Raw genomic sequence first — 16,481 nt, forward strand, 5'->3', positions numbered from 1 at the left:
GGGGCTCCTAGTTCAGACAGAGAGCCTACCTTGACCAAAATGTTGACATTGTAATAGCATAGCATCTTCAACAGAGTAATGCCATAGAGGGAGAAGACATTGTGGCTGAGAGTATAAAAACTAGAACCATGCCATGTGGCTTGGCTCTGTTATTTATTATGGGATGCCCATCTGACTTTCCATCTGTAAAATGTGAACAAGAGCAACGCCTGCCTGATAGGGATGACGTGAGGATGAACAGTAACCACGATTAGGTATCTGACACAGAATGAACACAGTGCAAAACCTATATGTTTTCAAGAAGCCATGATGTTTCAAGCTTTTAACTGAAGAGAGCTTGATGAAGGAATTATTTACAGAAGTGGGGCAGGATTTGAGAGATTAACAATGGTGGTGAATAGCCAGAGGCCACTGGAAGCCAGTAGGACTCCTGAGTTTGGACAGATTAAGCCTCATTGTGCAGACTGGGCTTTGAGAGCCTGTGGTCTGCGTCATGCCTATAGGATCCAGACTAGTAATAAAAATGGATGGAGTAGTCTCACTAGGGACTGGACCCATCTCATTAAGAACAGTAAGCTTAGAATAAGTTTCATATCATGCAGAAATGTGGGCCTACTGCTGTCAATAGAAGGTAGTTGTTTAGAAATCAGAAATCTTGATTTTCATGGAACTCTCTAAATATGAGTACAACAAAAAATTATTTAAAATTAAAAGCTTAGTGAAGCAACAAAACAAAGCAAAATGTATCTTTGGGTCATGGTTTAAGTTCTGAGCTGACAGTGGCTCTTAGTACTGAAAAGGAAGGTTTGGAGCAAATGGGGAATGGTTCACATAGAAGATGGGAGCTACTTAGAGAAGAATAAGGGAAAAGAGCAGCCCCTGCAGAAAGATAAAGAGGGCAGAGGCCAGTAGGTGGGAGTGGAGGTGGGTATGGTTCGTAGAACAATCAGAAGATAGATCTGGCTTCAGGGGATAGTGGGAGGCTTCTTTGTAGACTAAATTCAGGCCTAAATCTCACATTCTTAATATGCTACCTCATCTAGTGCTTGAGCTACTTTAAAACATTTGATCTGGTGATTATCCAGCCTTGGTTTGGGTAATCACCCTCTACCAGTGGACTAATCACTTGTGTCAGATGTAGCCGGCATCATAGACAAAGAGGTGACAAGCAGTAACCAATTGTTTGAGTTCCAGTACCAGCTCCTCCGCCTACCATCTATGTGACTCTTGGCAAGAGGTTTCTCCTCTTACTGGGCCTGAAAGTGGAACATAACAGTAGTACCTAGTTCCTGAGACTTCTGGGAGATTTTGGAAGATCATGAATTTGTTGTGCCTTTAACACAGCACCAAGAATGTCATAAAATCAATAATAGCATTAAAAAAAAAAAAGAGGATGTCCTTCAGATGTCCCATGTATAGTGACTTAGTGCATGGAATCAGACATACCACTATGGATTAGAAGAAGATAAGAGCTCCACCCTCTGTTTGAGACCCCCACTAAGCCTTTGCTTAGTGTTCAGCTAGCTCTAGGGCTAGCTGGGGTAGACAATAAAAGTTCATTGCTTTCTGCCCAGGGATCCAGCTTATCATGGGCATGCTGTCTGAGAAGCCAAGGTCTGGGGCCCCTGCTGAAGTTGCAGCCTGTGAGAGAGTCCAGCAGAAAGCTGCAGTGACACTAGCCCGTCTCAGCCGAGACTCAGATGTGGCCCGGGAGGCTGTGCGCCTCAATTGTGAGTGATGCTGATTGTGGTTGGAATGTAGTCGGGAGCTTGGGGTTGGAAGTGGTTCTGATTTCATGGTGGCATCAGTGGACACAGGGAAAAGGCTAGCTGGAATGAACCCCATTCTGTGTGTTGGGAAATGCTGGGATGGAAGTCTGGGGTATAACCACTAGTCTAGCTTGTAGCCTGGGGCAGAAACAGGAGAGAGGAAGGGCCTAGAGAGGTAAAAGTTGGCAAGAACAATGACTGACCTATAGACTCTGTTAATTGTTTTTTCTTTCACCTATTCATTTGCTCATTTATGACTTACACAGTTTTTCATTCAATCTTCATTTACTTTTCCACTCATTGGTTCATTTCCTCAAAAATTCAGTCCTCCATTGACCTATTCATTACTTCCACTTATATTAGCTCATTCATTAATTCACTTATAAATTGTTAGTCATATTTATACAACAAATATTTTCAGAGCACTCACATTATTCTAATCTCTATTCTGAGTGTTAGGCATTTAATAGTCCCATGGGGGTGGACAGGTACGGAAAGATGTCTGCATTTGCATATCATAGAATCTATGCTCAAAGCATATTTGGCAGACAGAAATAGACCATGTTTATCTGGAAGGGTCAAGGAATATTTTAACAATGAGGCAAGTCTTCAGTGTGGTTTTTGGTGCCTTTTTTCAGTAAACATTGATAGAGTTTCTCTAGGAAACATTAATAAAGTCTGTAGTTTTTGGTAATTTTAGCTACAATATACTTTCTGACTGAAATAGGCAGAAAAAAAAAGTATACTGTGGCAAATTCCTTTGGCACATACATGAATGTTGTGATAAACTCCGGTAAAAACAGAAATTCTTGCTCAAAGATGGGCAATACCTCTACTGTATTTTACCAATGCTTAATCCTAGCCAGTGATCTGGCCCTTGTAGGTTTGGCTTTGATACTTTAACTTTCTCTGCCCTTGATCAGAGTCTGCTCGTAGCTGAGAAATTAGAAAGTTTCTACCACACATTCCTTCAGGTGGGTTCAGCCCTTTCCTCAGCAGATTGAGGGTAATTAGGGCCTGTGTTGTATAAGAGAGAGCTGACACCTTTTGATCAACCTGGTCAGGCCTCCCAACCTGGGCATGAGGCTCTCCCTTTGTCTCACACAGGTATGTCCCGTCTCATCGAGCTCTGCAGATCTCCATCGGAGAGGAACAGCAGTGACGCTGTGCTTGTGGCCTGCCTGGTGAGTTCTCAGCCTGCCCTTCAGTACTTCCCCCATTCCACCTTTCTGGCCTTTGGCTTGCAGATCAGAGGCTAGGAGAGCTGGCTATGCCACAGTTGTCTTGGGTAAATCTTAACATCTCTCTGGACTTTAGCTTCTACAGTAAAATGATAAAAATCGTAATACTTATTTCCCTTAATAAAATTGTGATGAAAAATCATATGAAGCCATATATGTAAAAGATGAGGACTGAGAAACTGCTCCCCCATCCCACCACCACAATTTTAATGACTTTGTAAATTCTGAGGAATCTTAACAACAGATCAAACCCAGAGTGGTGAGCTGGCTAGCTGCTAGGTGGTGGTACTGACATCGCACAGCTTGCGGAAAATGGGAGCCAGAAAATGGACACCTTCCAGTTTCAAAGTGGACATTGTAAGGAAAGCCCTCTTTCTCTCCTAGAGGACACCCTTTTGCTGGGCTCTTTTAGCACTGTAGCTCTGTCTTCCTTTATGGGAAAGGATGGAAGGGAACATGACAAGATAGGGAGGGTATTCAACGAGCCACCAGGATTTTTACCTTGAACCCAAGTAAGTACATCCTAGGAAGTTTCCACTCAACTTCCTAATGCTGGGGTCCACCATGAACTAATCAATAGTAGCTGATGGGGATTGCATGCTTTGTCTGTATCTTCTCTCCATGGGGCTATAATGAATTCCAGAGCACAATAGCAAAGTAGCTTCCAGTTGGAAGCATCAAATAAAGGGAAGACATTGGATAAATAGGGCCATTTATCTTCCATAAGAGAGTGCCAGATTTTAGGTCCTTAGAGGATCCAAGGAAGAAGTGATGAATGTAAGGATCTTTTAAGCCCTCTCCTCACCTCACTTTTTAATTGAGTTCATCTCATTTCTGGGAGTTCCTGATGGGCAGCTATAAATTTTATTCAACAATTTTTTACTGAGTGATTTTATGTGCCATTTACTCTTCTAAGCAATAGGGACATGGCTGTGAAGAAAAGACAAGAGAGCTCTGTGCTCCTGTGGCTTTCATTCTGGGACAAACAGGACAATTCTAACTCTTTGTGCCTTTGGCAGTCTGATGACGTTTATGGACCCCTTGTCAGAATAGTGTGTTAAATGCATAAGATATATAGATTTTAAAAGGATACCAATTATTTTAAAATAATTATTAAATATTTAAGCACATGACATTAGCAGACATACTTTTTAATGGCTGTAAATGATATTTGAATTTATCTTCAAAATGTTTAATGGGATCTGAAAATATTCATGATTTCTATTGATGAACTAGGCCAGAGATTACTTATTCATCAGAGATTTATGATTTGTTGGTATCTTCACAACTGAAGAAAATGCTAAGTTTCAATTACAGCTTAGTAAAAATAAGGGTTGTAACTTTTTCTCATCCAAATTCACAGACTCTCCTATGTCTGCTTGATCTAAAATGAGAAGAGAGAATTAAGCTAGCAAGTACATAATGATTGGTCCCCAACTACCATAGTCTTCACCACTCTGGCAGCCAGCAGCAGCCTGAGTGAGTGGAAATGTTAACAGCATGGAAAGCACGTGGAAACTACAAGCTCCTTTTAGGTATGAGGGCTTGTTATTACTACTGCTGGCATTTTTACCATTAGTTTGAAGGAGAGCTCACAGAAGAGTTTGGGTACTATGTTTAATCACTTGAAGGATCTTCAGATGGAGGAGGGATTATATTTGGTTTTGGAGATGAGTTGGTGGATGCTAATCCATCCTTCATGTGGTTGCTGAGTTGTTTTTCCTAATGACAGTTTACAAGCATGACACTTCTATGAAATTCCCATGGATCCCTCCATGGTTCTCATTACCTACAGGCTACTATCCACCTACTCAATCCTTCACAGTGTTGTTCTGACCTGCCCCTGGGGCCTGAAAGCATCCCACTGTTCCCAGATCCTATCCAACTCTGCCAAGCTAGAATACCCTGAATGCCTTGCCCCATGCCTCAACCAAATGCCCTCTCTACAACTCTATTTGTTAAAAACATGTCAAATCATTCGCAGCTCAGATCTATATCCTTTTCCTCCATCAAGTACTCTAGGAGCTGTCTGTGGTGTAAAGACAGAATACACAACATATACCCAGGCCGCCCCTCTTAGATTTTTGTCTTACCTATCTGAGGCAGTTCATATTATGTACCATGAAGGCTCTTGGAATTCAAACACAGACCTGTTTTACTCTGGAGGCCTTGGCTTTTTTAACCAGACCATCTTGCTTTCAGCCATGCTCTTTCTTTTCCTTTTTCTCATGGCCCTGGTCTCAATATGTTGACTCTTGAGGAAGGATTTGGATCTCCTCCCTGTACCCCCATCTATCCTGGAACCTTTTTAGGGCAAGGACCTTTTCCTACTTCTTGGTATTTCCACAGGCCCTTGAGTTTGATGACTGTTTACTGACTGATCTTAAGATTAGTACATTTGTCCCCTGTCTCCAGTTGCCCAAGTTCGTGACCATGTTGGTATAGCTTGGCCTAGAAAGGCTCCAACACTGAAATGCAATTCCCAGGCTGGTAAGATGGGTGACACGTGTAGCCAGGCCTTATAATGGAGTCAGGAGCTGCTTTTTGTGCTCTTCCCCAGGCCTTCTTTCCAATTTCAAAGGCTCTCTTCAGGTGGATGGAGGACATTCAATTATCACTCCTGTGTTTAGGAAAGAGGCAGTACAGATTGTCTCTCACAGTAAGCATTGGTTTTTTTTCCTTAATGAAACAGCTGTCAGTGGGCTACTCAGCTCCATTAATACTTGAGTGTTTCTGGCTCTCTGGGAATCTGAGATGATGGTCTGTTAACACTCCCATAAAAGCAGAGGCAGGGAGCAAGGCTTGGGAAGACTGCCTGAAGGTGCTGGACACTGAGTATGGGGTGTTTTGAATCGGCATGGGATTCATGTTCTAAAGACTTTCTAGGGACCCTGGAAAGATATAGGTATCTGTTCTCTCTCTCTCTCTTTTGTTTTTGCCTTTCTTTGTTTCTGATGTTGCCTTCTCTCTCAGCACTGTCTTGCTTTATTCTTCCCTTTCTTTTGATCTCCCTAATCCCCCTCCCCCATTTCTTCCTTTCCTCTCTGCCTTTTCACCTTCTATCTCTCTTCTATTGTCTGTCATCTCCAAAGGGCTCTCTCTCTTTTTCTTTATCAGAACTTTTCTTTTTGTCTCCTTCTACCTATCATGCTTAATCTCATTTCTTTTACCAAGTTCATCTGTATCTCTATTTTAGTATCTTCTTGCTCTGCTTCTTTGGTATTTTATTTTTCCCCCTGTCTCTCTGCTATTCTTCTATCTCATTTGTTTTCTGTCTGTCTGTCTGTCTGTCTCTCTCTGAATCTCTGTCTCCCTCCCTCTCTCCCTCTGATACTGGGGTTTGAACTCAGGGCCTCAGGCTTGCTGGGCTCAGCCTGGCCTGTCCTCTACCCCTTAAGCCACACCCTCAGCCCATTTTTGCTTTTAGTTATTTATTGGATAGGTCTCAAGTTTTTGCCTGGGTCCAGCCTTGTACTGCAATCCTCCTACCAATGCCTCCCATAGCTGGTTTTATTTGTTGTCTTGATGGCCTGTTTTCTATTTACTTTGTCTCTTTGTCCCCCCCCCACCCCCGCACACACTTTATTTTTACCCATGATGATGCAAAATACATAGACAGCCTCATCTGCAGAATGTTCCCTGGTCCCATTTTTCACTGTGATATCTCAGGGGAAGTGGGATTATTTCTCCCAGTTGGAGCCAACAATAATCAGAAAATTCTATGGCGTTCAACCTCTTTGGCCCTTGGGGTATGTCAGGCCCCAGGGGAGGCAGGACACACTAGGCAAAGACAATCAGGGGCCCTAGTTTTTGCAACTAATGTCTCAGATCTGCTCATATGCACAGAGACACATGTTCCTTCTTATTTATTTATTTAGGTGGCTCTGAGGTTGATCTGAGGGCCTCACACTTGGTAGGCAGGTACTCTTACTGCTCGAGCCACTCCACCAGCCTTTTTTGTGATTTTTTTTTTTTTTTTGAGATAGGGCTTGCAAACTATTTGCCTGAGGCTGGCTTCAAACAGTGATCTTCCTGATCTCTGCCTCCTGAGTAGCTAAGATTACAGGCATGAGCCACCAGCATCTGACTTGCTCCTTTTTCTTGATCTGGCTTGGACATGACATCTGTGAGTCCAAAAACCACCTAAAACGATCCTCCCTTTTCACTTCCTTGGCCTGATTTCTCAGCACCAGGCTATCTGACATGTGTAGGTAATGGACTCTGCTCTTGCTTTGCATTCAATATAACCTTAATCCAGTGATTTGGGTTGCAGCAATCCTGCCTGTGGGGGTGTGATTGCTCTGGAGTTGGGCTCCTGCGTGGTCTTGGGAAGAACACTTTCTTGCTATGAGCTTGTTTCCTTGTTTTTACCTTCAAGATGGAGATCATAATACTTACCCTTTAGCACCAAGTAGGGATTAAATGAGACACTATATGTAGGCATTGAGTAAGGGATGGCATTCCCTTCTTCCTTGTTTCTTTAGCCATTCTAGATATTCTACCACTCTCTTTGTTTCCAGGGTTGGTGAGGAGAGGTGCCTTGTCCCCTGCTGTGTACATACTCAGGAAGAGGGAAGGGATTAATGTTAATTGAGTGCTTCATATGCATTGCATTAGTTAATTTCTGCACATATCTAGGTAGCTGGCAACTCACATTTAGAAATAATTTCAGGACACTCTATTAATTTCAGGTTTAAAACAGTTGCCTATTCATTTCTTTTCAGCAAACAGATGTCAACTGCTGCTTGGTATAGATACAGAGAAATTGAAAAGAATTATTACTCTTGAGGTGCTGAGTCTGGAGTGGGAGATAAACACTTAACAACCAGTCATAGTCTAGTGTGAGGGGGCTGAGATCAGCCCAGGGACTCTGAGGGTGTAAGATGTACCTGTGGGGAGGTATTGGGAGGTAGGGCTCATACTTCTGTGCATCAGAGTAATCAGGATAGTTTTTGCAGGGGACCTGACAATGCATGAATGCATCTGCTGGTTAGAAAAGAATGGGTAGAGCATGAACAGGACATATGGACATCAATCCTTGGGGGGGTGAGAAAGATAGCTGCTTCATTCTGCCTGCCCTTTCTTTTCTGCTCATTCCCTTTTGCTGCAGTTGAATTTCTCAGTGACAGAATCTCTATCTACCTTGACACTATGTTTTCCTTTCCTTTCCTCTTTCTTTTCTGTCCCATAAGGCTTTATAAGGACCTTGATGCATTTATGGATAAATGACTAGTTCTTGATGTTTTAAGTTTACTCTAGGGACCTGGAAGCAATAATATAATTTCACTAATGTTTCTGGCAGTTCAGTCTCTAGGAAGAACATATTTTGAATATATCACTAAGTTGACCAGATATTTAAAATGACCATTTTCCTAAAATGATTGGAAAACCAAGATGACAAGACAAAAATTAAGACCATTAAGAGTTTTCAGATGTCATCTGCCATAGTGATGAAAGTGCAAATGAAACCAGGTGACCATGTGATAAGGGCACTATGTGAACAGGTTACCAAAATAGTCACCAAGGGGCCATGTGGTCCAGAAAGGGATTAGCTCAAATAGTAGTTAATGTACCACTTCCTGAAATGCATTTCTCTGGAAAGCTAAAGGATACGCATGTTCTTGAGCAGGGCCCAGGGTGACCTGTGTCATTTCTTCTGTTTTCTCTCCAGGCTGCTCTGCGTCGATTGGCTGGAGTCTGCCCTGAAGGTCTCCAGGATTCTGACTTCCAGCAGCTGGTCCAGCCTCGGCTTGTGGACTCCTTCTTACTCTGCAGTAACATGGAGGAGAGTTTTGTGTAGTGAGTGTGGAAGAGGAAAGGCATTCGCTCCTCTAAGCACACACCTATGCTCTCATCTGAGTTCATACCAGCTGTTCTCACCTCCTTATTTATACTTTATTTATTTTTTACATGAAGTAGACAGAAAATGAAATCTTCTAGAAGCAGCATCAAATTGTAGATGGTCTTTGGGAATCTTTTGTTTTTCTTTTTTGACTTCTGTGGCTTTTAAGTTGCAGATGTTGAAATGTATAATGGCTAATATGACAGATTGTCATGAGCGATTTCATCTTGTTTTCCATACTTTCACTATATAATCTTGTCTGATTTCTAAAACTTTGGAGACAGAGTATTTTAACTGCCCAGCAGTTTTTTTTTTTAAAGTTAGACTTGCTGTTTCCAAAAATTTTAAATGAATTTCACAGTTGGACAGAATATACTAGAAGGAAAACTTTTTCTTTAATAAATGAAATCATGCAAAATGTGTCTTGGATATTTCTGATTAAATGTATCTTAAACTAACTTCTTGCATCCCAAGGTTTCATGCTACAAAAACCTTTCCAGCTATTAAAAGTACATAGAAAGTTGTCTTGTTTTCATTAGGTGCATAAATGAGTCAAGTTCCCAGTGATTTAATGAGAAATCACGATGAGATTAAAAAGTGTTTCCAAAGACACCAGAAACTCAGCTTCCTTTGCTCCCCTGCTCTTGTGTAACCTGTTACCTCCTGGTGAATAGAATCCTAATATGAGGCTTATGGATAATTCCTCTGTAGAGAGTATGCCTAAAATCAGGGGTGTGCCGGAGGTGGCTCATTCTGGTTCAGAAGGGATGACTTATTCCTTGTTGGAATTTCTTTCTACTGTGTATTCAGTGTATTCAGTTTCAGGTGGTAGACTGAAATTGGCCATGGGGGTAGTATTTTCACCTCCTGAATAGGCAGGTACTACCAAGCAGAGGTTTTTTTCAGAGTGCTAGTTTTCTAGCACTTCCTTGAAAGTATTAAGAAGATCTGGGAATCCTGAAATTTTAATGACATTTCATTGTGGTATGATTTTATACAATTCAAGAAACATTTTTCAAATTCTCAATCACTAAGCTAAATGAGTTAACCTAATAATCAGGTCCTGAGATAAGCATCTAGCATGCATTATCTCATTTATTCCTCATATGAATCACATAATAATTAATTAGTATGTTCAAATATACTGCTGTATGTGATCATTTTATTAAATCACTTTCCTAAGTTACTAGCTGGTAAATAGTGCAAGGACATATACCTGGCAATATCTGTTAGCAGAACCTTTGTTCTGGAGTCCTATATAGAAAAGTCTAGGTACTTTACCTAAAACAATGATGATGAAAATGATAGAGAACATTTACCACCTGCTGAGCACTTGTTTTATATTATCTTATATATTAACTCATGAATATACAGTAACACATGTTATCACATATTATTTATTCAGTTCTCTTACAACTTTGTGAGGTAGCTATTATACTCATTTTACAGATGAGACAATGGAGCTGAGATAGCAAATAAATGTCAAACCAAGGTCTCCTGGGTCCGTAGTCAAAGCTTCCACATTTAGTAATAAGTTTTTTGACAAATGTCACTGCATTATAAAGGTTGTCCAGATATTGTCACCTCTTGTTACATAAAACCAACAAAGAACTTTTGTTAATATTATCACGGATCTCATCAGAAAAATCTTTAAACAATGAGAAACTATCAAACTTAGAAACTCAAATTTTATTATCAACAAGTACTGCCAGTTGTTTTCCTTGAAGAGACAGGCTTGCTTTGTTCCTTTTAGAGAAAATGTCTGCCTCTAAAGACCTCAGTTTTAATAACCATAGTTTGTCAGTCAATTAATCTTTTGCATAAAAATCACATTCCAGGAGAAAAGCAACTTGATCACTTTGTAATTAAAACAATCATACAATTGCTTTTTTCTTGAAACCGACACTCTTCCTGTTTCAGCATACAGTAGAAATACCGAAAGTGCAGTTCTCATTTTATCTCCCAGAATTAAAAAAAAAAAAGACAAACCATATACCAAGGGGTCAATGTTTAATAAAATTAATAATTTTATTAAATAATTAATATAATTATTAAATAGATACTATAGTAAGGATATTCTTAAGTAAAACTGGTATTTTAAATTTTACTCTAAGTGAGTGGCAGCAAATGATGCAGTGGTTCTAAGTACAGTTTGGTGTCACTACCCTGATCATCGTAATATGCAAGTTTATCTAGCATTACTTTTGTACCAGTCATGCAAATGTCAGCAAGTATAAAAAAGTATATAGGTTCTCAGTATTATTATGGAAATAGCATCTACCTCACAGAATTCCTAAAAAGGATGCTGGGAACCCCCAGAGATGGTGGGCCCTACTTTGAGCATCACTGGTTTAGTTTAACTCATTTTATAGTTGAGGAAACTGAGGTTTGTACTGAGGGAAGCACACAGAATGAGGACTAACACCAGCCTCTTGAGTTGCAGGTCAAGACATTGCTCATTCCTTAATACCAGGCTTGTTGGTCAGTTTACAGAACTGGCAGAGACCAGAACAAAACTACTCTGTTTATAATGTGTGCGTTGAAAATCTCTACCTTGTAATACTTGTGGGCCCTGGTAGGAGACAGAATTTAGTTCAGGTAGTTCAAATAAAGAACTCTTAGTAAAGAGACTACTTGAGACTTATAGGTGCTTCAAGGAGCTGTTGAGGAACGCTGAGCCTTCCAGAGATCAACAACGGTAATGAACCCTTACCAACCATGGGGAGAAGGGTCAAGTGAGATAATAGTGTTACCAAAGTCTGTGGAGTGCTGGGGTTATGGCAAAGGGGATCTGGTGGAAGCAATAGGGACTAAGTCATTTCCAGAGACATGGAGCCTGGGCAAGAAGGTAGCAGATCAGAAACACCTTGACCCTCCCTTCCTACATTCTGATCTCCCACCAGTGCCTTCCATTGGCTAGTCCTCTGCCGTGAAAGCCAGAGTGATGAAATCCTTTGGAACCAGTATGTTGAGGAGAGAGGAAAGTGGATGTGGGTGTGTCAGTATCCCTCAACCCTCATTCACCAACTCACCACATCCATCTAAATGAAGCATCTAGAACTGAAAACATCTCTGCTCCCCACCCTTCATGTCTCCAACCATGCCAGTTATGGTAAAGCAGGGTCACCAATGCTTGTATGTGTTAGAAGTTGAAGGTTGAAGGGACAGTTATCACTAAATTTTGACTTTAAGGGAAAAGAGTTCATAAGGGAAGCCAAAGACAATATGAATACTAACTGGAAGGAAACAATTTTTTGCTTAATATTTCATATCCTTTGAGTTTTTTGTTTGGGGTAGATGTAAAATTCTAATTTTTCTAATAAGTTGCAATAAATAATAGGAAAGGAAGATCTAAGACTGAGAAAACCAAGTGCCTATTCAAAGGCGTTGACACATAAAAGATACCATGGTTGTAAGATCCTCTGTGAGACAATCCTGTCCTCTGAGAACCTGAAGCTTCATCGTGTCTTGTCTCTGGCTGTATTTAACCTCAGAGTAATTACTGTCCCTTCAATGAAGTCTTTTTGTAACACCCACAAATTCATAGCATGGAGTGATGGTGTTATACATAAAGGAAACTGTTATTAATAAACAAAGGAAAAGGAGAAAGAAAAGGAAAATGGATAAAGAACAGACTCAGGGCAAGGCTTGAAGGGTCTTTAAAAATAACGTTATTCAGAAAAGTGGAACTTGTGAAAGAGAATGTTTAAAAGAGGAAAGAAAGGATGGCGTTGGGCTCTGGATAGAATTTACAGTTAAAATCCACAGAAGATGGGAAAGAGACCATTTTCTCCAGGCTGTGATGGATACAACAGACAGGATGACACAATTCAGTCTTAACTCGTGAGATCCTCAAAGGTCTACCATTTTTAAAGTAGTCTTGGAGTATAGACTGCAAGCTTGGTCACATGGATGAGCAACTTCTGAGCTTGTAAGATGCCTAGACAGGAATTCTTAACAGAGACCATGGGACAAAGCTTCTCATTTCAGAACTCAGAGAACAAGGGAGAGCTGTTCCTTAGCTTAGTGGTTCCATTTGAAGTTTGTCTCAAAGAATAGAGCTAATGCTGATCTTTATTTAGTGCTTCCTGTACACAGCCATATTACCCTATAGTACCTTGCATTCTCCATTTGTGGATCAGATGCTATTAATAACATTCCATTTACACTCTCCATTACAGATGGGAAAATTGAGGCTTGGAGAGATTAAGTAGCATCGCCAGAATCAAATAGTTGATGTTGGCTAGGGTTTGAACCCATATCTGTATGACTTTAGAGGTGGATTAGGAAGAAAGCAGGAACCCAAATACTTACTAGAAGGTAGACATGGCTCAGAGCCTTTGTGCAATCATCATCATCCAGCAAACATATCATAAGGGACTGCTGTAGGCTCAGGAAAGAAAAACAAAAATAAGTAAGTTTTGGAATTATCTCTGATTTTAGACTGGAGGATGAGTTGTAGTGTTGTGTGTCTCAGAAAAGCTACTTAGCATAGTAGTTAAAACTGCAGTTTATCTTAATTTTAACAATGTTTCTATCACTTTCTGTGTGACCTTGAGCAAAATACATGTCTTGCTGTTCCTCAGTTGCCTCATCTGTAAAATGAGATAATGGTGCCTTGATCATACAGTTGCTATGAGAAATAAATGTGTTAACTCTTGAAAAAGGCTTTCCTAATGGCGAGTGCTCAATAAACCCAGCTACAATTAAAATCAATGAGATGCCACCTTTGCATCTATTCAGGTAGCCTGGTTCCTTTGACAGTGCTTCAAATGTACCTCCAGAGTGTGTTGGAAGTAGAAACTATCAGTCTTCTGAGGAATTGACAGAGCATCAGGACTCCTCTGTATGTCCTGTACCTAGAAGTAGAGACGTGCCCCAAATTAAAGAGCAAGTAAATGGGCTTCTGTCCAAGAATGAGATCTGTTACTACCACCATAGCTGCCATGTTTGAGCCTCTGCTCTGTGCCAGGCATTGTACATGCACTACTTCACTAAGTTTCTGAAACAACCCTGCTTGGCAGTTATTACTGATTACCTTTTCATAAATAAAGAAACTAAAGTTCAGAGACATATCTTGTCCAAGATCAGACAATTAGTAATAGAAGACAAGGTTTGGCTGAAGCCTATAACCATTGCACTGGAGAACATGGATACATTTTATTTGATGTGTATACACATAACCTCAAGTATCACAGTGATCTTAAAAATAGAAGTATAACATTTTGGCAAATTTGAAAGGTTCTCTTTATTTGAAAAAATAGTTTATATTTTTAATTCATTAACATATATGCACAGATACACAATTTTTAGTATTCACTTATTAAAATTACAGTAGTAGACATTTAAAATGCTTCAGAGAGAAGGAGAATAGGAATCGGAATGAAATATAACTTAATGAAACCAGAAATCCTATGAAATTCCTGGTCCACACTAGTGATAGCCTTAAAAACAGCTACTCTTTATTCTAGTTTCAGAGTAAATCATGAAAGACAAATCAAAGTGTATGTATGCATCATTGGTTCCATTTTTAAAGCATCAGCAGCCTTTGGGAACAACTGTGTTAAAATTTCTTTTGTCAGAGTTTTCCAATGATTCCTTTGTAGCGATTCTATTTATGTTTATAATCTTCTTGTCTCTATTGCAATTTTTCTTCATATTTTTTATACAGTATTGGGGGCTCTACATGATTGATGGAGGCAGAAATGAGAGGCTACTTATATATCGGTGTGTGTGAGGGCCTTGGGTTTCTGCCCTCAGGAAAGCCTGGAGAAAGAGCAACTTTGGGATTTGAACCCCACTTTGCAGGCTTGGCTCCCACTGATCCCAGCTGTGCTGTGCTTTTACTGAACCTGCACATGCCTTCAGGAACAAGGTAGAGAGGAGAATGCTAATTTCAATGGCTTTTGAAAGATTTATTCTTCAGACCTCATTTAATGACAGTAAATTACATTAAAATTTAATAACAAACTTACCTTTGCCTCTAAAGTACTTAGTTTCAAGTCCATCCAGGGCACTTCCATTTATATAGTTTATATTGAATAAACATCACATGACCCAGCTAAGTGATTCACTGCCTCATTTCAATCTGGCACTTTTCTCTCCAAGGCCCTCCTTGAAGAGAATTTCCAAATTTTGGTAAGATATTTTAAAGGTCCAGATAGCAGGCAAAGAAAGTGAGGGTCTTTCCTTAAAATTCACATCCAGCCTCCTTTTTTCACCTCCAGAAGACAATTGTCACCTGATTTTCCAGTATTTCTCTCAAGGGCCTAATGTACGGGAATGACACACAACTCTCCCCTATGGGTTCTTCAGAGAAAAATACGATGGAGGTACACACATAAGCAGTTGATGTTGTAACACCTAAGAGGAAGAAGTGGTGCTGGAGGGCTAGGGGATTGGCTAAAATGGTAGAGCGCCAGCCTACCTACATGAGGCCCTGAGTTCAAACCCAAGTACTTCCAAAAAAAAAAGAAAAGTGGTGCTGGGCCAGCCATGGCTATCAACTTCATTTTGTCCAGGATTGCTCCTCAGGAAGCCCCACTGCAGTGTCTATGCTGGGAGCTCTGTCAGTTACCAGAGGATGTCTTCACTTTCTCTAAGAACTTTCCCAGGGAGGCCATTTCTTTGTCTATCTCCTGGCACCTGAGTTTGAAAGCCTTGTAGAGTCTTTGGATGTGCTTCTGGGCCTTCCTTTCCTCTCCACAGTTGGCCACATGAGCCCACCTCAAGCTTGGTGTGTCTTTTGCCTTTAAGATGGAGCCTTTCTTCACTTTTCCAACTCTCAATTCATCCATAGCTAAAACTCTGGATGGTGGAGACTCCAGATGAGCAGAAAAGGCTGCTCACTGCAGAAAAGACTGGGAACCTTTTGGCAGTTTTCAGACTACTCATTAACTTCCCTTTGCAGGTTGACTGCTCACTGTGACTCATGATCAAAGGACAGTGGGGTCAATCTCCTCAAAGACCAGCCCAGGAGAGCCAGGGCATGGGATCTACACCTACTTCCTAAAGTTTTATAGCTTAAGTTTGGCATATTCAGCTATCATCCTGGGTCATTCTCAAACTAAACTCAAATATTAAAACTTATTCAAGAATTAAAACATCTTCCTGCCTTTCTTTGTGATTTAACAATAGCTTGCAACAGTTAAATGCCTCTTTTCTCATGCAAGAACTTCCTTAACAATGAGCCTGCTGAAGCCTGAAATCATAAAATTGCAAAATCATGAAAATTGCAAAACCATGTAACCTTGGCAAGAGCAGGAATCAGAGAACTCACTGATTGGATGACTTTTGAACCTTGTAGATAATTCAAATTTTAGTACAGAGGAGATTGACAGAAGTAAGTTCATAATGAACTATTATAAACTGGAAAAACTTGTCTTCTGAGTACATCTGAAAAGCATTATTGAGTTAAAAAAAGAACATTATGAATGATATGCACAGTACAATGCCATTTATACAAAAGTTGAACATATACAAAATGCTATATATGTTATGGAAAATTATAGATAGCAACAGTATTAATACATGGGTGATGTTAAGGATTGAATTTTTGTCTCCCTAAAATTCACATGTTGACACTTTAGCCCAGACTGTAACCTTATTTGGAAATAGGGTCATTGTACA

General features: G+C 40.2%; 1 protein-coding gene and 1 long non-coding RNA gene across 5 annotated transcripts in view; one reads left to right on the forward strand and one right to left on the reverse strand.

Moving 5' to 3' along the window:
* The window catches only part of Insc (INSC spindle orientation adaptor protein), a 121,932-nt gene extending 112,509 nt beyond the window's left edge, over positions 1 to 9,423 (forward strand). For 2 of the 4 annotated variants that reach the window (XM_020186790.2, XM_074042027.1), the window contains 3 exons: positions 1,575 to 1,730; positions 2,877 to 2,953; positions 8,682 to 9,420. In XM_020186790.2, coding sequence (XP_020042379.1) covers positions 1,575 to 1,730; positions 2,877 to 2,953; positions 8,682 to 8,810 — 362 coding nt within the window. In that variant the 3' untranslated portion in view covers positions 8,811 to 9,420. Of the gene's footprint in view, positions 1 to 1,574; positions 1,731 to 2,876; positions 2,954 to 8,681 lie in introns of all 4 variants that reach the window. The other 2 variants (XM_074042035.1, XM_074042025.1) reach the window with 2 other exon arrangements.
* On the reverse strand, positions 4,156 to 15,789 carry LOC141410958 (uncharacterized). The gene is made up of 3 exons (XR_012435785.1): positions 14,828 to 15,789; positions 13,167 to 13,235; positions 4,156 to 8,779 (listed from the first exon to the last, which is right to left on the reverse strand). It is a non-coding gene; the product is annotated as an uncharacterized lncRNA (long non-coding RNA).
* Between the last annotated feature and the right edge of the window lie 692 nt (positions 15,790 to 16,481).

The sequence above is a fragment of the Castor canadensis genome, chromosome 1 (genome assembly GCF_047511655.1).
Source record: "Castor canadensis chromosome 1, mCasCan1.hap1v2, whole genome shotgun sequence".
In the NCBI taxonomy this organism is placed as follows: Eukaryota; Metazoa; Chordata; class Mammalia; order Rodentia; family Castoridae; genus Castor; species Castor canadensis.